A 24,755-nucleotide genomic window follows, 5' to 3' on the forward strand; every position below is an offset into this window, starting at 1 on the left:
TATTGTGTACAGTTCTGGTTGCCCCATTACAGGAAGGATGTGGAAGCATTGGAAAAGGTGCAGAGGAGATTTACCAGGATGTTGCCTGGTCTGGAGGGAAATTCTTATGAGGAAAGGCTGAGAGACTTGGGTCTGTTCTCATTGGAAAGAATTAGGCTAAGAGGGGATTTGATAGAGACATACAAGATGATCAGAGGATTAGGTAGGGTAGGCAGTGAAAGTCTTTTTCCTTGGATGATGATGTCAACTTGTATGAGGGGGCATAGCTACAAATTGAGGAGTGATAGATTTAAGACAGATGTCAGAGGCAGTTTCTTTACTCAGAGAGTGGTAAGGGCGTGGAATGCCCTATCTGTCAATGTAGTTAATTCAGCCACATTAGGGAGATTTAAATAATCCTTGGATAAGCACATGGATGATGATGGGATAGTGTAGGGGGATGGGCTTAGATTAGTTCACAGGTCGGTGCAACTTGGAGGGCCGAAGGGCCTGTTCTGCGCTGTATTGTTGTATGTTCTATGCTCTATGATACCCTTCCTCATTAAAAACTGTCTATCTCTGACGTGAATATTCTTAATTACCCAACCTCTATAGCCCTCTGTGGTAAAGAATTGCATCGATTCACTGGCCTTCAGAAAAGAAATTCCTCTCATCTTCATTTTAAGTATGTGACTCCTTATTTTAAGATTGTGCCCTCAGGACATAGACCCACCAATAAGGAGAAACAACCTTTCCACATCAACTCTGTCAATCCCCAAAAAGGTCACCCTCTTGTTCTTCTGAGCACCAGTGAATACAGGCCCAATATACTCAACCTCTTCTCATAAGACAGTCCGTCCTTACCTGAATCAGCCTCTTGAACATTCTCTGGGCTGCCTCCAATGCCGGTATATCTTTCCCTAGATAAGAGGCCTAAAACTGTTTACATTATTCCAGCCACGGTCTGACCTTTTTTTGCATTTAGTTTTAGTAACATGTCCCAATTTTTATGCTCCATTCCCTTTGAAATAAAGACCAACGTTCCATTTGCCTTCCCTATTACCATCTGCATTTAGTTGCTAGGTTTTTGTGGTCAAGGACTCCAAATCCCTCTGTTCCATACGTTTCTGCAGTCTTTCTTCTTATAAATCATATTCATCTTCTCTATTTTTCCTGTCAAATGCAAAACCTCACATGTCTACACATTATCCACTTGCTTAAAGTGTCTGAACTCTTTTTGTCATTCTCAACCCTTGCTTTCCCACCCAATTTTGTGTCATTTGCAATCTTCACTACAGTACATTTACTTGCCTCATCCAAATCATTCATGTCTGTTGTAAATAGTTGTGGCCCCAGCACTGATCCCTGTGGCATTCCACTCGTAATGGGTTGCTGTCCTGAAAATGCTTCCCTTCGTTCATGAGATGTGGGCGCCACTGGCTCGGCCAACATTCATTTCTCATCTCTAATTATCCAGAGGGCAGTTAAGAGTCAATGACATTGCTGTGAGTCATTTCCTTCCTTGAAGGACATTCGCAGACCAAATGGGTTTTTCCAACAATAAACAATAGTTTCATCATTAGACTCTTAATTCCAGATTTTCATTGATTCCAAATCCAGAACCACACTCTCATCTCTGGATTAACAATCAAGTTATAATACCGCAAGGCCATTGCCTTCTCTAACTCTCTATTAGACTGGATTCCCTACAGTATGGAAACAGGCCCTTCGGCCCAACAAGTCCACACTGATCCTCTGAAGAATAACGCACCCAGAACCATTCCCCCGCTCTACTCCATATTTACCCCTGTCTAATGCACCTGGTACAATGGGCAATTTAGCATGACCAATTGCCCTAACCTGCACATCTTTGGACTGTGGGAGGAAACTGGAGCAACCAGAGGAAACCCACGCAGACACGGGGAGAATGTGCAAACGCCGCACCGACAGTTGCCCGAGGTGGGAATTGAACCCGGGTCCCTGGTGCTGTGAGGCAGCAGAGCTAACCACTGAGCCACCGTGCCGCCGAGAAGTGAGTGGAGAGCTGAGAGACCGAGTGAGGCAGCACCAGCAACATCCACCATTGTCCAAGCCAACAGAAGCCACTCTGGGGTTGAGCATAAGGTCATCAAGACCCCTTTCCCCTGTCACCCAGTAATTAACAGCTTTCTGTAATTCAAACCCCACTGTACCAAGTCAGGGTTGCAAAGGGTTAACTGGGGAGTGCAACTGTCAGACAAGTCTCATTTCACTTGGTAGTTTACTAAATATTTGTTTCTTGTCAATTATTTTGCTTGTTTTAATCAAATCAGAGTTTCCTTTGCCTCTGAAGCATCTGCCTCCTGTGTTTTTCACGCCACATCTCACTGCATTTATCCAGTGTCAGAACCAGGGAGCTGTTGTACAATAAACCAACCAGCACTCCCGACAATGCTCATGTACACCATAGGCTCTTATCTTATGTAATAGTCTATTACGCTGTATCGAACATCCTAGAAAGTCCAAATATATTGCATCCACTGCTTCTCCTCTATCAATTCTATTTGATACGTCCTCAAAATATGCCAATAACTTTGACAGATGTGATTTCCACTTTATGAAGCCATGCTGGTTTGGCTTGATCATTTTATGTATTTTTAAATTCTCTTGTTATGACATCCTTTCTGACAGATTCTAACTTTGGTCCAGTAACAGGCATTGAACTAACTGGGGTTACATGTTTTAAAAAAAAGCATTTGCAGTTTTCCAATCCTTTGGGACTTTTCTAGAATCTAAAGATTAGGCTAAAAGACATAGGAGCAGAAATTAGGCCATTCAGCCCATCCAGTCTGCTCCACCATTCAATCATGGCTGATAAGTTTCTCAACCCCATTTTCCCACTTTCTCCCCGTAACCCTTGATCTCCCTTGATACTCGAGAACCTATCTATTTCACTCTTAAATATATGTCCTGGCTTCCACAGCCTCCTGTGGCAATGAATTCTAGAGATTCACCATTCTCTGGCTAAAGAAGTTTCTCCTTATCTCTGTTCTTAAAGATCTTCCCTTCACTCTCAGGCTGTGCCCTCAGGTTGGAGTCTCTCCTACCATTGGAAACATTTTCCCAACACCCACTCTGACCAGGCCATTCCGTATTCTAGGAGAAAGTGAGGACTGCAGATGCTGAGGATCAGAGTCAAAGAGTGTGTTGCTGGAAAAGCACAGCAGGTCAGGCAGCATCTGAGGATCAGGAGAATCTACGTTTCAGGCAGACATTCCGTATTCAGTATGTTTCAATTAGATTACCCCTCATCCTTCTAAACTCCATCGAATATAGACCCAGAGTCCTCAAATATTCCTCATATGCTAAGCCTTTAATTCCTGGGACCATTCTTGTGACATCCTTTGAACACATTCCAGGACCAGTACATCCTTACTGAAATATGGGGCCCAAATCTGCACACAACGCTCCAAATGTGGTCTGACCAGAACCTATGGAGCTTCAGGAGAACATCCCTGCTTTATATTTAAGTCCTTTCAAATTAAATACCATCATTGCATTTGCCTTCCTAACTACTGACTTAACCTGCAAGTTTACCTTGAGAGAATCCTGGACTAGATCTCCCAAGTCTCTTTGCACTTCAGACTACCAAATTTTCTCCCCATTTAGAAAGTAGTCCAAACCTCTATTCTTCCTACCAAAGTGCATGACCTCACAATTTCCCATGTTGTACTTCATCTGCCACTTCTTTGCCCACTCTCCTAACCTGGCCAAATCCTTCTGCAGCGTCCCCACCTCCTCAATGCTACCTGTCCCTCTATCTATCTTTGTATCGTCTGCAAACGTAGCCAGAATGCCCTCAGTTCCTTCATCTCGATCATTAATTTATAAAGTGAAAAGTTGTGGTCCCAGCATTTGTGGAACACTGCTTGTCACCAGTTGTCATCCTGAGAATCGCCACACTCTGCTTTCTGCCAGACAGCCAAGCTTCTATCCATGCTAACATCCAGCCTCTGACACTATGGGCCCTTATCTTACTCAGTAGCCTCCTGTGTGGCACCTTGTCAAAGGCTTTCTTGAAGTCCAGGTGAATAACATCCATTGGCTCTCCTTGGTCTAACTTGCTCATTACTTTCTCAAAGAATTCTAACAGATTTGTCAGGCATGACCTCCCCTTGATGAAACCATGCTAACTTTGACCTATTTTACCCTACATTTCCAAGTATTCACAAATCTCAACCTTCACAATGGATTTCAGAATTTTACCCAAGTTAGGCTAATTGGTCTATAATTTTCCATCTTTTGCTTTACTCCCTTTTTAAACAGGGGTGTCACGTTAGCGATTTTCCAGTCCTCTGGAACCCTCCCTGATTCCAATGATTCCTGAAAGATCACCACTAACACTTCCACTATCTCTTCAGCTATCTCCCTGAGAATTCTGGGGTGTAGTCCTTTAGTTCCAGCTGATTTATTCACCTTCAGGCTGTTCAGTTTTTCTTGGACATTCTCCTTGGTGATGGTCATCATACTCAGCTCTGCCTCCTCACTCTCTTGAATTTTCGGGATATTACTCTTGTCTTCCACTGTGAAGACTGATGTGAAGTAATTATTCAGTTCCTCAGCCATTTCCTTGCTCCCCTCTACTATCTCTCCAGCAACATTTTCCAGTGGCCCAAAGTCCATTTTTGCCCTTTATATATCTAAAGAAACTCTTACAGTGTTCCTTTATATTACTGGCTAGCTTGCCCTCATATTTAATCTTCTCCCTCCTTATTTCTTTTTTATTGCCCTCTGTTGGTGTTTGTAAGCTTCCCAATCCTTTGGTTTCCCATGGCCCTTCGCCACATTATATGCTTTCTCTTTTGTTTTTATACTGTCCCTGACCTCTCTTGTCAGTTATGGTTGCCGCTTCTTCCCTGAAGCACACGTCTTTTTCCTCAGGATGAACCTCTGCTGTGTCTTCTGAATTACTCCCAGAAACTCCTGCCATTGCTGTTCCACTGTCTTTCCTGCTGGGCTCCTCTCCCAGTCAATTCTATCCAGCTCCTCCCTCATGTCTCTGTAGTTTTCTTTATTCAGCTATAATATTGTGAACCGTTTCTAAGTTTTCCCTCTCAAATTGCAGAGCAAATTCAATCATATTATGATCACTGTCTCCTGAGGGTTCCTTCACTTTAAACTTCTTAATCAGGTGTGCCTTCTTGCACAACACTAAATCCAGTATTCTTGGTGAAGGGCTTATGCCTGTAACGTTGACTCTCCTGCTCCTCGGATGCTGCCTGATTTGCTGTGCTTTTCAAGCACCACACTATCGACTAAATCCAGTGTTGCTTGTTCCCTCGTGGGCTCCACCACAAGCTGTTCCAAAAAGCCATCTCATAGTCATTCCATAAATTTATTTTCTTGCAACCCACTATCAACCTGATTTTCCCAGTCCACTTGAGTATTGAAATTCCCCATGATCACTCTAACTTTGCCTTTCCTACACATCTTTTCTATCTCCTGATGTATCTTGCTCGTAACTACTATTTGGAGGTCTGTAAATAGCTCCAACTATGTTTTTTTTTCACCTTTGCAGTTCCTTAACTCGACCCACCCTCTCTACCCACCTGCCTATCTTTTCGATAGAATGTATATCCTTGAATATTCAGCTCCCAATTCTGATCCCCTTGCAGCCATGTCTTTGTGGAGGCCACCACATCATACCTGCTTATTTTGATCTGTGCCACAAGCGCAGATACGATCATAGAGATGTACAGCATAGAAACAGACCTTTTGGTCCAACTCGTCCATGCCGACCAGATATCCTAACTTCATCTAGTTCCATTTGCACTTGGCCTATATCCCTCCAAACCCTTCCTATTCACATACCCATTCAGATGCCTTTTAAATGCTGTAACTGTACCAGCCTCCACCACTTCCTCTGGCAGCTCATTCCATACACGTACCACCCTCTGTGAAAAGGTTGTCTCTTAGGTTCGTCTTAAGTCTTTTCCCTCTTACGCTTAACCTATACCCTCTAGTTCTGGACACCCACATCCCAGGGAAAAGACCTGGTTAATTTACCCTATTTATGCTCCTCATGATTGTATAAACCTCTATATGGTCACCCCTCAGCCTCCGATGCTCCAGGGAAAACAGTCCCAGCCTACTCAGCCTTTCCCTATAGCTCAAACCCTCAATTCTGACAACATTCGTGTAAATGTTTTCTGAACCCTTTCAATTTCACAACATCCTTCCGATAGATGGGAGACCAGAATTGCATACAACATTCCAAAAGTGGCCTAACCAATGTCCTGGACAGGAGCAACATGACCTCCCAACTCCTGTACTCAAGTCCTGCCTGATTTGCCTTTCCAAAATGCAGCACTTCACATTTAATCTAAATTAAACTCCATCTGCCACTCCTCAGCCCATTGGCCCATCTGACCAAGATCCATTGTAATCTGAAGTAACCTTCTTCTCTGTCCACTACACCTCCAATTTTGGTGTCACCTGCAAACTTACCAACTATACCGCCTATATTCACATCCATAACAATTATATAAATGACAAAAAGTAGTGGACCCAACACTGATCCTTGTGGCACACTGGTGGTCCACAGGTCTCCAGTCTGAAAAGCAACCTTCCACCACCACCCTCTGTCTTCTGGTCTTTAGCCCCAACAATTTCCCAAACTTTTAAAAAATCCTGTGACAGTTATTGTATTCTTTCCTCTGTCCTATTTGTCCCTTGAATATTTCATAATTTTAGAACATTGTTTTTGTCTTCGACTATGAAGACTGATGCAAAGGATTTATTCAACACCTCTGCAATTTCCTGGTTTCCTATTATTATTTCTCCAGCCTCATTCTCTGAAATCTATGTTCACTTTGGTTTCTCTCTTTCTTTTTATACATTTAAAGAAACTCTTGCTGTTTGTCTTGATATTACTTGCAAGTTTACCCTCACAGTTTATCTTCTCTCTTCTTGTAGTTTTCTGGTCAGCTTTGTTAGTTTTTAAAACTTCCCCAATTCTCTGGCTTACCACTAATCTACACTGTATGCTTTTTGTTTCAATCCGATTGTATCTTTAGCTTCCATGGTTGACTTATCCCCTTACTAGAATCTTTCTTCCTCACTTCTGTGAACCATAATGCTTTTTCCTAAATGTTTGCCCTACATCAGTCTGAGGGAAAAACAAAGACTACTTCCATCAGAGACTGCACAACATCAGTGATGAATTGGGTGGTACAGTGGCTCAGTGGTTAGCATTGCTCCCTTACACCAAGGACTCAAGTTCGATTTCACCATTGGGTGACTGTCTGTGCAGAATTTGCACATTCTTCCCATGTCTATAGGTTTCCTCCGGGTGCTCCGGTGTCCTCAAACAATCCAAAGATGTGCAGGTTAGGTGGATTGGTCATGGGATATGTAGGGTTCCAAGGAAAGGGTAGGGATGGTGGGTATGGGTGGCATGCTGTTCGGAGGTTCGGTGTGGACTCGATGGGCTGAACAGCCTGCTTTCACACTGCAGGGATTCTTTGGAATATTTCACCATTTCAATATGCTTTTCCTTTCTCCAGAAAGGCTTGGGGATCAATGAAGCATTCTTACCTGTTACATTTGCACACTTTCTTTGTGTCTCATTATTAAATGTATTATACCTAATTGTTGATGTTTAATAAGCTATCAGAAATTTTTTGCAATTTGACAACTGCACATATTAGATAACTATGATCATATTCTGCCAAAATCAACATGTGGTTGGCTTCTCACAGTTCCTTTAATTCCTCATAAATGGAATCAAATTACTGAAAATTAAAAACCTTCTGGTAACATGGTGGAGAAGTGGGGCTTCTGTAACCGGGACTTGTCTGCTCCATCTGTATTTTTTCATTTCTTTTCTTTCTCTTCTATTTTATTGTACCTACCTCTTGGTGAAGAGCTTGCTCACAACAATGGCATTGGTGCCCAGTAGCACAGACTCAGGTAGGCCCAGTGGCACGGATTCGAATAGGCTCAGCAACACGGAGTCGGATAGGCTCAGCAGCGCGGACTTGACGAGGCCCAGCAGCGCTAACTTGAGTCGGCCTCGCAGCATGGACTAGTGTAGGCCCAGTGGCATGGATTCGGATAGGCTCAGCAGCGGGGACTCAGTTAGGCCCAGCAGCAGGGACTCGAGTAGGCGCAGCAGCATGGACTTGAATAAATCCAGCACCGCGGACTCAAGTAGGCCCAGCAGTCTTACTCGAGTAGGCTCAGCAGTTTGACTCGAGTAGGCCCAGCAGCGTGGACTCAGATAAGTTCAGCAGGGTGGACTCGGATAAGGTCAGCAGTACAGACTCTGGTGCTCAGCAGCACGGACCTGGGTAGGACTAGCAACGTGGACTAGGATGGCCCTAGCAGCGTGGACTTGGGTAGACCCAGCAACGCGGACTCGGGTAGGACTAGCAGCACAGACTCGGGTAGTCTCTGCAATGAAGACGCGATAGGCCCTGCAGCACGGACTCTAGTAGGCCCAGCAACGTGGACTTGGGTAGGCATTGAAAGTGAGTTTGGGTTCCCGGCATCTTCTGCACTATCGAGGCAGTTCTATCGCCAACTCACAGTTGCTGCTGTGGAGACAAGTTTGGTTTCCTGGAGATGTCTGCGTCTAGCGCAGATTCAAGGATGTGGGGCAGAGGCAGTTTTGGGCCCATTATGAGGCCCATTGCAGCATCAGTAATGGCTAATGTTAAGATGGGCCTGAAGCAGACACATGGTGGCAATGGAGAAGGGCTTTCTGAAGAAGGGCTTATGCCCGAAACGTGGATTCTCCTGTTCCTTGGATGCTGCCTGACCTGCTGCGCTTTTCCAGCAACACATTTTCAGCTCTGATCTCCAGCATCTGCAGTCCTCACTTTCTCCACATGGTGGCAATGGAGTCAAGTTTGGGCCGGTTGTGGTACTGAACGGGATCATTGGCATCTGCATTGGTGAGGTCCAGTGAGAACTTATAGTGTTGAGGGTATGGGTGGAGGTGAGATGGTGCTGAAGGGTGATGACTTTTGTTCCAGCAGCGCGGCAAAGGGGACTTGTGCCTGGCCACCAGGTCCATGGTACATGGCTGAACACTTAACAAGAAGGCCTGTAAAGTTGGACTGTCTTTCTTTATTTCTTCACTTTTCTGCCTCCATATTTTACGTTTTGGTTTATTTTTCTGTGCTTTAAGGTAGTGCCAGAGAATGGTGACACTGTACAACACTTACTGTATTTTGTGACAAAACACACAAGACAATAAATAAATAAAATCAAATTACTGATCTGGTTGTGTTGAAAGACTCCAACTTGTTCTTTGTGCTGGTGTGGCAAATCCTTGCCTTGTCTCAGATGTGGAGAAAGTGAGGACTGCAGATACTGGAGATCAGAGCTGAAAATGTGTTGCTGGAAAATCGCAGCAGGTCAGGCAGCATCCAAGGAGGAGAATCGACGTTTCGGGCATGAGCCCTTCTTCAGGAATGAGGAAAGTGTGCCCAGCAGGCTAAGATAAAAGATAGGGAGGAGGGACTTGGGGGAGGGGCGTTGGAAATTCGATAGGTGGAAGGAGGTTAAGGTGAGGGTGATAGGCTGGAGTGGGGTGGAGCCGGAGAGGTCAGGAAGAAGATTGCTGAAGGTGGTGGTGGTGGTGCTGAGTTCGAGGGTTGGGACTGAGACAAGGTGGGGGGAGGGGAAATGAGAAAACTGGAGAAATCTGAGTTCATCCCGTGTGGTTGGAGGGTTCCTCGGCGGAAGATGAGGCGCTCTTCCTCCAGCCGTCATGTTGCTATGGTCTGGCGATGGAGGAGTCCAAGGACCTGCATGTCCTTGGTGGAGTGGGAGGGGGAGTTGAAGTGTTGAGCCACGGGGTGGTTGGGTTGGTTGGTCCGGGTGTCCCAGAGGTGTTCTCTGAAACGTTCTGCAAGTAGGCGGCCTATCTCCCCAATATAGAGGAGGCCACATCGGGTGCAGCGGATGCATTAAATGATGTGTGTGGAGGTGCAGGTGAATTTGTGGCGGATATGGAGGATCCCTTGGGATCCCTTGTGGCCCCCTCTAAAGGTGCTGTCTAAAGATCTTTGGTGAATTTCTGCAATGCATACTGCAGATGGTACATAGCTTAAAGAATAAACATGATTGAAAGGTTTATGAACAAAAGCCTTTCCTCATGAGGGGATGGGGTGAGTGCAAAAGTTCGAGCAAGGAATTGTGCAACATTCAAGGAAATGTGCTGCAATAAGTCATGCAACAATAAAGCTAATGACTTGGAGAAAGCAATGCGAAGAGTTAATAGGATTGTATGAAAAATGTCATCACTATTTGATAATTACTTGAAATAATTAGATGGCCATGAAGGTAATATAGGAGTTAGCAAAGAGAGGCCTCTTGCTATGAGGCACAATTTAGTGGACATGTTGATTGAACTGATTTTCATTGTCCTTATTAAATCCACATCAGTACATTAATATCTAGTTAACCGACACTTCTGTCCAGATGTTTGAATTCTAAAGGTTAATGTTTTATCAATAATACATTAAGTGAATCATTAATTTTTTTTTCTTCGGCTTTAGAAAGTGTGGACGCTGGAAAGTTGTTTCCGCTAGGCAGGGAGACGAGGAGTCGTGGGACAGCCTCAGAATTAAAGGGGGTCAATTTAGAACAGAAATGAGGAGACATTTCTTCAGCCAGAGAGAAGAGGGCTGGTGGAATTCATTGACATGGAGTGCAGTGGAGGCTTGGACATTAAATGTTTTCAAGGCAAGATTGATAAATTCTTGATCTCACAAGGAATTAAGGTTTATGCGGAGAGTGGGGGTAAGTGGAGTTGAAATACCCATCAGCGATTAAATGGCGGAGCAGACTCAATGAGCCAAGTGGCCTTACTTTCACTCCTTTGTCTTATGGTCTTATTTATAAATCTTTTGAAAGAGTAAAAAGCTTATCTACAGATGTTGCAACATTTTTCTTAGGAGCATGCATAGGCCATTTGGCATTCAGCATTCAACAAAATCCATCCCTCTTGCAATGAATAAATCTCTCCACTTACTGCAGCAACAAATTTTATATGTAGCCTGTCTCAAGGGTTCCACTGTGCACAGTTTCATTTATATTTGGGTTTGAAAGGGTCTGAATGTGTTAATACTTGATTGCGTACAGTAGCACCATTCATTGTGATGATACCATGAAGACTTGGTAGGAAAGTAAAAATTGGACCTTGTGGGAAACAGACCGGGGTATGGATCCTCTTAAATGTCTTTGCAGGAATGTTGAGTTCTCACAACCTGTAAGCGTATGCTGGGGTGCAATGAAGTACTTTGTGTTCACTCTTCAGGACTCTTCTTATGAGACCAGAAGGTGGTTACAGTGAACAACCATGTAAGCCCCTGGATGGAACCACACATCAAGGTCCAATGGGGAATGGGTGACAGGAGGCCCCTTGAACAGCTCCACACTCTGACACAATTGACCACCCCACACCAATTTGATGGTCAGTCAAAAGTCTCCACACCTCCCTATTCCAATCTTGTTCATAACTAGTCAACCCAAAGGGTTCCGAAAGCTTTTGAAGTTATTTATTGCCAGGAGATGTTTGATTCTGATAATCCTGGAACTATGGTGGGGGGAGGGATAATTACAGCAGCAGCAAGGTGATCCCTCATCAGTACAGCAGATATGTTACATTAAAGACAAAAAGGCCCAGGAACTCCAAGGTGAGCTGAAGTCTTTATCACCATTATTTATTCTGCCATCGATTACACAGCCTCCATCGATCGCTCCTCCTTCTCTGACATCCATTGCTCGCGGCTGGAGTCTGGCGCCAGTATCCCAGAATGCAGCGGGGCGGTTGAAGATGGCGGATCTTCACCGGGACGATCCCGAGCTGGAGCCGGATCCAGGCTGTGTCCCGGGGCTGCATCCTGAGGTGAGAGCGCTCTCAGCGCCTGCTGACCCTAACCCCCGGCCCAATACCACCCGGAGTCCCCGGGAGAGGGCGGCAGGGCTACGGCCCGGCATCCCGTTCTCCAACCATCACCCCCTCCCCCTGTCACCCCCTTTCAGCCCTTTCCCCCCTCGAAGGGATGGACAGGGTTGATGCTCGCAAGATGTTTCCCCTGGCTCAGGGGTTTAGATTCACGGCGCACAATTTCAAAAATAAGGGGAAACCACTTTGAGTTGAGATCGGGAAAAGGTTTTTTGACTCAGATTTGTGAACCATTAGAATTCTGTGCATCACAGAGCTGTGAAAGCTTAGTCTTTGAATTTATTTGAAGTAGCTATTGACAGTTTCTAACACCTATGACACAAAGAGAAAAGTGTATTGTTTTGGAGAGTCAGCCATGATCGTATTGAATATCAGGGCAGGATCGATGGGCTGAATGGCCGAACCCATTCGTGTGTCTCTGTAAGGCTGCCTTCCAAGCATTTAATTACTACTTACCACTTCACCATGATGGGAAACAACTGAATTTTTTTTCCCTCAGAATGTGCCCTTGCATTTGACACTGTCCTGGTTTTTTGGCTGTGTCGCAATTGCCAAAACCATTTTCCTTCTCGGTGATAGTCTTGTTGAAAGCAGTTGTTATTACATATTTTTATTTGCCACCAAGTTTCTAGAAACACACTTTTATAACTGTTAGTGCCAACGATTATCTGTTGTCTCAATGAAGTGACTGAATGGATAGGGCCAAGTCCGTTGTTTATAAAGCAGTCATCTCCCCACCTCAAGAAATCTGTTGCAATGAAAAGCAGTGGAATTATCTTTGAAAAGATAATTGTGAGAATAAGGCCAGGGAATTGAGAGTTATGTCCTGAAGTAGTCTTTCTTGAAGTTTGAGCCATTATTTAAGAACAAAGAACCTTACAGCATGGGAATAGGCCTTTTGGCCATCCAAGCCTGCGCCGATCCAGATCCTCAATCTAAACCTGTCACCTATTTACTAAGGTTCGTTCCTGCCCATTCATGTATCTGTCTAGATACATTCCAGGCACCCACCACCTTCTGCTTGAAAAACTTGCCACGCATATCTCCACTAACCCATTCTCCACTCGCTTTGAAATTGTGACCCCAAGTAATTGAGTCCTCCACTCTAGGAAAAAGTTTCTTGGTATCCACCTGTTTACACTTCTCATGATTTTGTAGGCCTCAATCAGGTCCCCCTCAATTTCCTTCCTTCCAGTGAAAATAATCCTAATCTATTCAACCTCGCCTCCTAGTTAGCGCCCTCCATACCAGGCAACATCCTGGTGAACCTCCTCTGCACCCTTTCCAAAGGATCCACATCCTTTTGGTAATGTGGCAACCAGAAGTGTACACTGTATTCCAAATGTGGCCAAACCAGAGTCTTATACAATTGAAACATGACCTTTCAACTCTTGTACTCAATACCCTGTCCGATGAAGGAAAACGTGCCGTATGCTGCCTTGACCACTATTGGCCTGCGTTGCCACCTTCAGGTAACAGTGGACCTGAACACTCCGATCCCACTGTTCATCAATTTTCCCCAGGACTTTCCATTTACTGTATAGCTCGCTCTGGAATTGTATCTTCCAAAATGCATTACCTCGCATTTGGATTGAATTTCTTGCAATGTGTAATTGATACTTAGGCTCCATTAAACTGACACCTCTGACCAAATCTTTGGTTTCCTATTCCTAATTATTCTACGTGCTTTAGTATCAAATTGTGTTTGTTAAATTTTCTCCAGCCCCTTGGGATGTTTTATTTTCAAGATGATATAGAAATGCAGTTATTGTGAAGGGAGGGACCGGAGTTGGTTGGGCAGAGGATGCTGGCATTGTTCTGAGAAGGGTGTAGCAAAGCCATAAAGGTATTTGTCGATTAGATTGGAGGAAGGTGTAAATTGAATTTCCTGTGTCTTGAGTATAATCAGCAGTGTTCTCGTCATATTGAAGTTCAGGATGCCAGATTTTAGATCTTCACAAAATCAAATAAGATCTCCCTCTCGATTAGTAGTCTTAGGACTGTTGCCATGTTTCGAAGATCACTAATAATTGCAATCTGCAAGCTTATCTTCAGATTTCAAAAGCAATCACATCAAAATAAATTATTCAGAAGAACTTCTAAATCATTGGAAGAATATATTTTTGCAGAATTTTCTCAACCAGGAGTGTACACCGTTTTCATGGGGCTTGCCTAAAAATTCCCAAATAGAACCGCTTGGTTCATCCTTTGTCTGGATGCGTCTTTCTACTGACCAATCATCTTTGCATAATTTTGAGTTCTATGTTGGAAGTGATCAATCTTGTATGAAATATTTGCTGTTTTGATTTAGTATTCAGAAATTGCAGTTGACAGCTAATTTGTTGACATTCTCTTCCTGATGCTTTTGCCTCTTTTATTTGTTATGAGTGGCTTGGGAGTTAGCTTCACAGTGCGAGGAACTGGGTTTGATTCTTGCCTTAGGTGACTGTCAGCATGAAACTTTCACATTCTCCCATGTCTGCGTGGGTTTCCTCCGGGTGCACCGGTTTCCTCCCACAGTCCAAAGATGTGCAGGTTAGCTGAACTGGCAATGAGAAATGCAGGGCTAAAGGAAAAGGGGAGGGGGATAGGGTGAGGTGTGTCATTGTGGAGGGTCAGTGTGCACTTAATGGGTCAACATTCCATTCCCATGCTGTAGAGATTCTACTATTCTATGTTTTACTGGTTAATACTGGTCAGAGCAGCTTATTGATCGGCATAGCAGCATCTCCAAGTAAGACACCTCACTTGTCGAACCCGTGTCTGTTTTTGACATCTTGCTGCATTCAGGACAATGCTGGTTTCTAAAGGCATCGTGTTCACCCCTGGCTTCCAATAAATCACATCAGTCGATATCAGGCTTTGGTTATTATTTTGGATGTTTCCTGCTGGGAAACAAGCTTGCTCACTGATGTGTTGCACATTGGGTCTGCATTGTTCTCATGGTGTTTTTGTTGGAAACCCACACTCCAGGACTAGCCTGTGGCTTGACAGGTGAAATGTCATAGATGTCCACTCCTGTACTTGTGATTTGATGTTCATAGAAGAGGTTTAAAATCTGCCATGTCATCTAGTTAGAATCTTTCTTGGCTCTGAATGGAGGAAGAAAGACTTGGATTGAAAGGCACATGTCAGGTCCATCACACCTGAATACACTTACAGCCAGTGCTGTGATTTGGAAATGGAGTCCCAATTATAATTCAGGAAATAGAGAAGTCAGATATGTGTACAGCAAGATCTCGTAAACAGCAATGTGGTAATAGTTCAATAATCTGTTTTAATGATGTTGGCTGAAGGATAAATATTGACCAGGACTCCAGACCTCCCCTACTTATGTTTGAAATAGTGCCATTGGACTTTTAAAGTCAAGCAGCAGGGTTAGACAGTGTCTCGGTTTAAGACCTCATTGCAAAGGCAGCACCTGCAGTAGTGCAGCGCTGTCCATTTGTGTGGTGTCATTTCAACATGGGGATTTGTTGAAAATGCAGATTGAGCAGAGCATTTCAGATTTTTTGCTCATTTTGACATTGTGCATCATATTTAGACTCAGACTGGAGGCTATGTAATTCATCAGTTGTTCAGCACTGTATCCTGCAAAGCTTGAAATGGAGAGGTAAAACCTGGTAAATTATTTGTCCTTCAGCTTTGACTTTGCAGTTTGGGAGTCAAGGTCAAGTAGAATCTTCAAACAATTAGATTTGGAGCAAGGGGCTAATTAGTGAAAGATGAGATCCACTCAAAGACAAAAGAGAGAATTTTGTGGAACCGGAGGAAGTGGGTGAGTACGTTATTGAATATTTCACATTGTATTCACCAAAGGAAGATACATAGAGGCTGGTAAGTTTAGATGGGTTGTTGATAATTTCAGGCAAATTGATATTAAGAAGGAGGTGGTGTTTGGTGTCTTGAAAAAAAACTTAAGGTAGATACATCCTGAGGGTATCAGATTGTTGAGGCCTTGACTGAGATCTTAGTAATTCTTCAGCGACAGGTGAAGTCCCAGAACAGTAGAGAATAGCCCATGTTGTTCCTTTGCAGATTACATTAAAATTGGTGGAATTGTGGATATTAAGCAAGGATATCTGCGAATTGTCAGAATCATTGGTGACCTTTAAGCGGCAATTGGATAGGAACATGGATGGGTGCTTAAGCTCGGACAAATGTTTGGCACAACATCGTGGGCTGAAGGGCCTGTTCTGTGCTGTATTGTTCTATGTTCTATATCAAAGTATTCAGGTTATAGATGGAAAGTTGGGTGGAGAGATGACAGATGGAGCTTTATCCAAGATGATGAATTTTGGGAGGTCGTGACATGAGCAGTTGGTGGCCATTTGGCTCATCAAGTCTGCTCTGCCGTTCAATAAGATCATGGCTGATATTTTCATAGACTTTTTTAGCTCATTCACCATGATACTTAATTCCTTTACTGTTCAAAAATCTGTGTATCTTTACCTTAAAAACTAAATGAAATACAAGAGGAAAGTGTGTAGTTAATGTAACATTGATATACAGAGGGATCTTGGGATCTAAAATCAGAGCTCCCTGAAAGTGGCAACACTAGTGAATAAAGTGGCAAAGGCAGCATATGGCATACATGCCATCATTGATTGGGGCACTGAGTATAAGAGGTGGCAAGTCATGTTACAACAGTGTAAGATTTCAGGTCGGCTGGATTTGGAATACTGTTCGCAGTTCTGGTCACTGCTTTTAGGAAGGATGTGGAGGCTATGGACAGGGTGCAGAAGAGGTTCACCAGAATTGGAGTGTATTAACTAAAAAGGAGAGGTTGGACAAATCTGGATTGTTTTTGCTAGAGTGTCAGAGGTTGAGGGGCAACCTGAGTCCATGAAATTATAAGAAGCATGATAGTCTGAGTCTTATTCCCAGAGTGAAAATGTCAAATACTTGGGAGCAAAAGTTTAAGATCGGAGAGCAGAATTTTTTTTTAACAGGGTAGTAAGTGCCTAGAACATACTGCCAAGGAGATGGTAGAAGCAGGTACAATAGAAAAGTTGATGAGACATTTAGTTGCTTGAATAGCTAAAAAGAGCCAGGAGGAGACATGAGAAGTCATTGGCGGATAGAATCAAGGAAAACAATAAGACTTTCTATGGGTATATCAGGAATAAAAAAATGATGAGAGAAAGATTAGAGCCAATCAAGCATAGTAGTGGGAAGTTGTGCGTGGAGTCAGAAGAGATAGGGGAAGCGCTAAATGAATACGTTTTGTCAGTATTTGCATTGGATAAAGACAATGTGGTCGAGGAGAATACTGAGAGACAGGCTACGAGACTAGCTGGGATTGAGATGCATAAGGAGGAGGTGCTTGCAATTCTGGAGAGTGTGAAAATAGCAACGTCCCTTGGACTGGATGGGATTTAATCGAGGATTCGCTGGGGAGCCAGGGAGGAGATTGCTGAGCCTTTAGCTTTGATCTTTGTTGTCATTGCCTACAGGAATAGTGCCCGAAGACTGGAGGATAGCAAATGTTGTTCCCTTGTTCAAGAAGGGGAGTAGAGACAACCCTGGAAATTATAGACCAGTGAGCCTTACTTCGGTTGTTGGTAAAGTGTTGGAAAAGGTTATAAGAGATAGGATTTACAATCATCTCGAAAGGAATAAGTTGATTAGGGATAGTCAACACGGTTTTGTGAAGGATCAGTTGTGCCTCACAAACCTTCTTGAGTTCTTTGAGAAGGTAACCAAACAGGTCGATGAGGGTAAAGCAGTTGGTGTGTATATGGATGTCTGCAAGGCATTTGATAAGGTTCCCCATGGTAGGCTACTGCACAAAATTCCTTCATTTTCTCGGCGGCAGTTAACGTGGGAGGAGCCTCTGCGAGGACCAGTGGCACGATGGGAAGGCACTTTTTAAATATATAAACTTACCTCGGGAGTTTCAGGTACATATTTTGACAGCGGCCAAATCCTGAGACACTGCATATGTAGCGTCTCCCACCCGCCGCCGCCCTCTAACCAAAAAATGGATTCTCGTGTGTTGATATTTTTTGTGTTTCGTGATTGATGAAAAGTTTACTATTAGTTGGTTAGTTGAATAAGACCACAGAGAAGTACTAACAATTACTTACTCATAAATTTGTAAAAATTAATTAAATAAGTAGAGATGGCTGGACAGGTGATGTGGGAGCTGGCTGATCCCATTGTCAACGGCAGTTCTGCAGCATCTGCAGCAAGTGTTTGTTGCTGGAAGAACTCTGAATCAGAATTGATGATCTGGAATCTGAGCTTCATACACTGCGGCACATTGGGGAGGGGGAGAGTTGCCTGGACGCTTTGTTTCAGGAGGCAGTCACATCTGGCAGATGAAGTAATTCAAATTCAATGAGTGATCAGGAACAACAGGGTGCGACTGTAAGTGAGGCAGGTAGGGGGATTCTGAGTTCAGGAGTGGAGGAGCCTCACCCCCTAACCTTGTCCAACAGGTATGAGATTTTTGCTCCCTGTATGGATGAGGAAAAGGGCTGTGGGCAGGGCGAGCCAGATGACCACGGCACCATGGTGCAGAAGGCCAGTCAAGAGCGGGGGAGCAAAAAGACTAGTAGTTGTTATAGGGAATTCTATAATTAGGGGGTCAGATAGTATCCTTTGTGAGCCGGATCAGGAGTCCCGCATGGTGTGTTGCCTTCCCAGTGCCAGGGTGCAGGACATCTCCAACTGGCCTGAAAGGATATTGGAGCAGGAGGGAGAGGATCCAGTTGTTGTCGTCCACGTTGGCACAAACAACATAGGAAAGGCGAGGAAGGAGGACCTGTTTGGGGAATATCAAGCTCTCGGAAGGAAATTGAAAAACATGTCATCGAGGGTCATAATCTCTGGATTATTGTCCGAGCCACGTGCAAATTGGCTTAGAGATAAGAAAATTAGGGAAGTAAATGTGTGGCTAAGAGATTGCTGTGGGAAAGAGGGATTCCATTTCATGGGACATTGGCATCAGTTTCGGAACTGGGGGGATCTCGACCGATGGGACAGTCTCCACCTGAACCGATCTGGAACCGGTGTTCTGGCGGAAAGGATAAATAGGGTGATCACTAGGATTTTAAACATGTGAGTCAGGGGGAAGGGAAAGGGAAAACAACAGGGAGTATGGAGTCATGTAGAAAGATAAGCAGCAGGTTCGCATGTGTGCAGGGTTTAAGTTCAAGGCAGGCTAGGAATGAAGCAAAAAGAAAGGATAACTAAGGTTGAGGTGATGGAAATCACGAGGATGAGAAAATTAGCAATAAGGTGCTTTACCTGAATGCTTGAAGCATTCATAGTCATAGAGCTGTGCGGCATGGAAACAGGCCCTTCGGTCCAACCCGTCCATGTTGACCAGATATCCCAACCCAATCTAGTCCCAACTGCCAGCACCCGACCCATATCCCTCCAAACCCTTCCTATTCATATACCCATCCAAATGCCTCTTAAATTTTGCAATTGTATCAGCCTCCACCACTTCCTCTGGCAGCTCATTCCATACACGTACCAACCTCTGTGTGAAAAAGATTTCTTTTATATCTTTCCCCTCTCACCCTAAACCTATGCCCTCTAGTTCAGGACTCCCCGACCCCAGGGAAAAGACTTTGCCTTTTTACCCTATCCATGCCCCTCATAATTTTGTAAACCTCTATAAAGTCACCCCTCAGCCTCGGGCGCTCCAGGGAAAACAGCCCCAGTCTGTTCAGCCTCTCCCTATAGCTCAAATCCTCCAACCCTGGCAACATTCTTGTACATCTTTTGTGAACACTTTCAAGTTTCACAACATCTTTCTGATAGGAGGGAGGCCAGAATTGCACGCAATATTCCAACAGTGGCCTAACCAATGTCCAGTACAGCCGCAACTTCAGTCTTCACAGTGGAAGACATGAGTAGTATCCCAACAATTAAGCAGAGTCAAGGGGCAGAGTTGAGTATGGTGGCCATTATAAAGGAGAAAGTACTCGAAAAGCTAAATGGTCTAAAAATTGATAAATCTCCTGGTCCCAGTGGGCTACATAGAACATAGAAGAATACAGCGCAGTACAGGCCCTTCGGCCCTCGATGTTGCGCCGATCCAAGCCCACCTAACCTACACTAGCCCACTATCCTCCATATGCCTATCCAATGCCCGCTTAAATGCCCATAATGAGGGAGAGTCCACCACTGCTACTGGCAGGGCATTCCATGAACTCACGACTCGCTGAGTAAAGAACCTACCCCTAACATCTGTCCTATACCTACCCCCCCTTAATTTAAAGCTATGCCCCCTTGTAATAGCTGACTCCATACGTGGAAAAAGATTCTCACTGTCGACCCTATCTAAACCCCTAATCATCTTGTACACCTCTATCAAGTCACCCCTAAACCTTCTTTTCTCCAATGAAAACAACCCCAAGTGCCTCAGCCTTTCCTCATACGATCTTTCTACCATACCAGGCAACATCCTGGTAAACCTCCTCTGCACCCGTTCCAGTGCCTCCACATCCTTCCTATAGTATGGCGACCAAAACTGCACACAATACTCCAGATGCGGCCGCACCAGAGTCTTTTCCAACTGCAACATGACCTCAGTACTCCGGAACTCAATTCCTCTACCAATAAAAGCCAGTACGCCATATGCCTTCTTCACCGCACTATTTACCTGGGTGGCAACTTTCAAAGATCTGTGTACACCAAGATCCCTCTGCTCATCCACACTACCAAGTATCCAACCATTAGCCCAGTACCCCATCTTTTTATTACTCTTACCAAAGTGAATCACCTCATACTTAGCTACATTGAACTCCATTTGCCACCTTTCTGCCCAGTTCTGCAGCTTATCTATATCCCGCTGTAACCTGCCACATCCTTCCTCACTGTCTACAACTCCTCCAACTTTCGTATCATCCGCAAACTTGCTCACCCAACCTTCTAACCCCTCCTCCAGGTCATTTATAAAAATGACAAACAGCAATGGTCCCAAAACAGATCCTTGTGGAACACCGCTAGTGACGGCACTCCAAGATGAACCTTTGCCATCAACTACTACCCTCTGTCTTCTTCCAGGGGCATTGCCAACTCCTAATCCAAACCTCCAACTCCCCCTCAATGCCATACCTCCGTATTTTTTGCAGTAGTCTACCATGGGGAACCTTATCAAACGCCTTACTAAAATCCATATACACCACATCTACCGCTTTCCCCTCGTCCACCTCCTTAGTCACCTTCTCAAAGAATTCAATAAGGTTTGTGAGGCACGACCTGCCCTTCACAAAACCATGCTGACTATCCTTGATCACATTATTCCTATCCAGATGTTCATAAATCCTATCCCTTACAATTCTCTCTCAGATTTTGCCCACAACAGAAGTGAGACTCACCGGCCTATAGTTACTAGAGTTATCCCTACTCCCCTTCTTGAACAAGGGAACCACATTTGCTAACCTCCAATCTTCTGGCACTACTCCTGTAGACAACGAGGACATAAAAATCAAGGCCAATGGCTCTGCAATCTCCTCCCTTGCTTCCCAGAGAATCCAGGATAAATGCCATCAGGCCCAGGGGACTTATCTATTTTCACCCTTTCCAGAATTTCCAACACCTCTTCTCTACATACCTCAAAGCCATCCATTCTACTTAATTGTGACTCAGTACTCACATGGACAACAATGTCCTGTTCCTGATTGAATACTGACGAAAAGTATTCATTCAGTGTCTCCCCAATCTCTTCAGCCTCCACACGCAACTTCCCACTACTATCCTTGACTGGACCTATTCCTACCCTAGTCATTCTTTTATTCCTGACATACCTATAGAAAGCCTTAGGGTTTTCCCTAATCCTACCAACTAAGGACCTTTCATGTACCCTCCTTGCTGCTTTTAGCTCTCTCTTCAGGTCCTTCCTGGCTACCTTATAACTCTCAATCGCCCCAATTGAACCTTCACGCCTCATCTTTACATAGGCCGCCCTTTTCCATTTAACAAGGGATTCCAATTCCTTATTAAAGTCCTAGAGTTCTGAGGGAGGTGGCTGAAGAAATATTGGGGGCATTGGTTGTAATCTTTCAAGAATCACTGGAGTCGGGGAAAGTCCCAGATGATTGGAAAATCACTGTTGTAACCTCTTTATTCAAAATAAAAGATGGAAAATTATAGGCCGATTAGTCTAAACTCGATTGTATGTAAAATACTAGAATCCATCGTTAAGGATGAAATTTCTAAATTCTTGGAAGTGCAGGGTCGAATTAGAAAAAGTCAGCATGGATTTAGTAAGGGAAGGTCGTACCTGACAAACCTGTTAGAATTCTTTGAAGAGGTAACAAATAGGCTAGACCAGGGAAACCCAGTGGATGTTATTTACCTCCACTTCCAAAAGGCCTTTGATAAGATGCCTCATGGGAGGCTGCTGAGTAAGGTAAGGGCCCTTGGTGTTTGAGGTGAGCTACTGGCATGGATTGGGGATTGGCTGTCTGACAGAAGGCAGAGAGTTGGGATAAAAGGTTCTTTTTCGAATGGCAGCTGGTGACAAAAGTGGTGTCCTGCAGGGTTCAGTGTTGGGGCCGCAGCTATTCGCATTATATATAAATGATCTGGATGAAGGGACTGGGGGTATTCTGGCAAAGTTCGCAATGATACGAAGTTGGGTGGACAGGCAGGTAGTTCTGAGGAGGTGGGGAGGCCACAGAAAGAGTTAGACTGTTTCGGAGAATGGTCAAAGAAATGTCTGATGAAATTCAAGGTGAGCAAATGCCAGGTCTTGCATTTGGAAAAACGAACATGGACATGGACTATTTTATAAATGGTGAGCAAATTCATAAAGCCAAAGTACAAAGGGATCTTGGAGTGCGAGGACAGGATTCTCTAAAGGTTGACTTACAGGTTGAGTCCGTGGTTAAGAAAGCAAGGGTAATGTTGCCATTTATCTCAAGAGGGTTAGAATGTAAAAGCAGTGATGTGCTACTGAGACTTTATAAAGCTCTGGTTAAGACCCATTTGGAGTACTGTGTTCAGTTTTGGACCCCACACCTCAGGAAGGACACACTGGCACTGGAGCGTGTCCAGCAGAGATTCACATGGATGATCCCTGGAATGGTAGGCCTAACATATGATGAACGGCTGAGGATCCTGGGATTGTATTCGTTAGATTTCAGAAGGTTGAGGGGAGATCTAATAGAAACTCACAAGATAATGCATGGTTTAGAAAGGGTGGATGCAGGGAAATTGTTTCCATCAGGCAGGGTTACTAGGACTTGGGGCACAGCCTTAGAATTAAAGGGGGTAAATTTAGAACGGAAATGAGGAGACATGTTTTCAGCCAGAGTGTGGTGGGCGTGTGGAATTCATTGCTGCGGAGCGCAGTGGAGGCTGGGATGTTAAATGTCTTTAAGGCAGAGATTGATAAATTCTTCATTTCGCAAGGAATTAAGGGATACAGGGAGAGTGTGGGTAAATGGTGTTGAAATGCCCGTCAGCCATGATTGAATAGCAGAGTGGACTCGATGGCCCAAATGGCCTTACTTCCATTCCTATTTCTTATGGACTTATTGAAAATACAGAGGCATGGGATTGAGGGTGATTTAGTGGTTTGGATCAGAAGTTGGTGAGCTGAAAGAAGACAGAGGATGGTGGTTGATGGGAAATATTCATCTTGGAGTTCAATTACTTGTAGGGTACTGCAAGAATCTGTTGTGGGTCCACTGTTATTTGTCATTTTTACAAATTACCCGGGTGAGGGCATCGAGGATGGGTGAGTAAATTTGCAGATGACACTAAAATTGGGAGAGTTGTGGATAGTGATGAAAGTTATTGCAGATTACAGAGATTCATAGATAAGCTGCAGAGCTGGGCTGTGAGATGGCAAATGGAGTTTCGTGCAGAAAAGTGTGAGATGATTCACTTTGGAAGGAGTAATGGGAATGCAGAATACTGGGTTAATGGTAATATTCTTGGTAGTGTAATTGAGCAGAGAGTTCTTGATGTCTAGGTACAGAGATTCTTGAAAGTTGCCACCCAGGTTGATAGGGTTTTTAAGAAGGTATATGGTGTGTTAGCTTTTATTGGTAGAGGGATTGACTTTTGCAACCATGAGATTATGCCGCAGCAGTACAAAACACTGGTGCAACAACATTTGGAGTGTTGCATATAGGAGGGATGTAGAAGCTTTGGAAAGGGCTCAGAGGAGATTTACTCGGATATTGATTGGTATGGAGGGAAGGTCTTACGAGGAAAGGCTGAGGGACTTGAGACTGTTTTTGTGAGAGAGAAGAAAGTTGAGAGGTGACTTAATTAAGACATATAAGATAATCGAAAGGTTAGATAGGTTGGGCAGTGAGAGCCTTTTTCCTTGAATGGAGATGGCTAGCATGATGGGACATAGCTTTAAATTGAGGGGTGATAGATACAGAACAGATGTCAGAGGTAGTTTCTTTACTCAGAGTAGTAGGGGCGTGGAACACACTGCTTACAACAGTAGTAGACTCGCCAACTTTTTAAGGGCATTTAAGTGGTCGTTGGATAGGCATATGGAGTAGAATGGAGTAGTGTTGGTTGGATGGGCTTCAGATTGGTTCAATATTGAGGGCAGAAGAGCCTGTACTGTGCTGTAATGTTGTATGCTGTAATAGAGGGATGCGGACTATGTGAAGCCAGATGGGATGAGTTTAGGCAAGTATCGTGGTTGGCACAGACATGGTGGGCCTGTTGCAGTGCTGTCCTGTTCTATGTTCTAGAGCAGCAGGGGCACAGACTGAACTCAAACCTTGTTTTTCAACCATTTGTTTTGTCCTTGGATAACGTTTGATATTTATTATTTATCATGATGTAATAAATCTTGGTGACTTCAGGGTTGATTTAAAGTTGG

General features: G+C 44.1%; 1 protein-coding gene across 3 annotated transcripts in view; it reads left to right on the forward strand.

Moving 5' to 3' along the window:
- Positions 1-11,805: 11,805 nt before the first annotated feature.
- The window catches only part of zdhhc17 (zDHHC palmitoyltransferase 17), a 150,605-nt gene continuing 137,655 nt past the window's right edge, over positions 11,806-24,755 (forward strand). For all 3 annotated transcript variants that reach the window (XM_043708813.2, XM_087996951.1, XM_087996952.1), the window contains exon 1: positions 11,806-11,878. In XM_043708813.2, coding sequence (XP_043564748.2) covers positions 11,807-11,878 — 72 coding nt within the window. In that variant the 5' untranslated portion in view covers position 11,806. The remainder of the gene's footprint in view (positions 11,879-24,755) is intronic.

This window comes from Chiloscyllium plagiosum, unplaced genomic scaffold (assembly GCF_037043375.1).
Source record: "Chiloscyllium plagiosum isolate Xiang-an unplaced genomic scaffold, Cpla_swu_hap1 HiC_scaffold_19, whole genome shotgun sequence".
In the NCBI taxonomy this organism is placed as follows: domain Eukaryota; kingdom Metazoa; phylum Chordata; class Chondrichthyes; order Orectolobiformes; family Hemiscylliidae; genus Chiloscyllium; species Chiloscyllium plagiosum.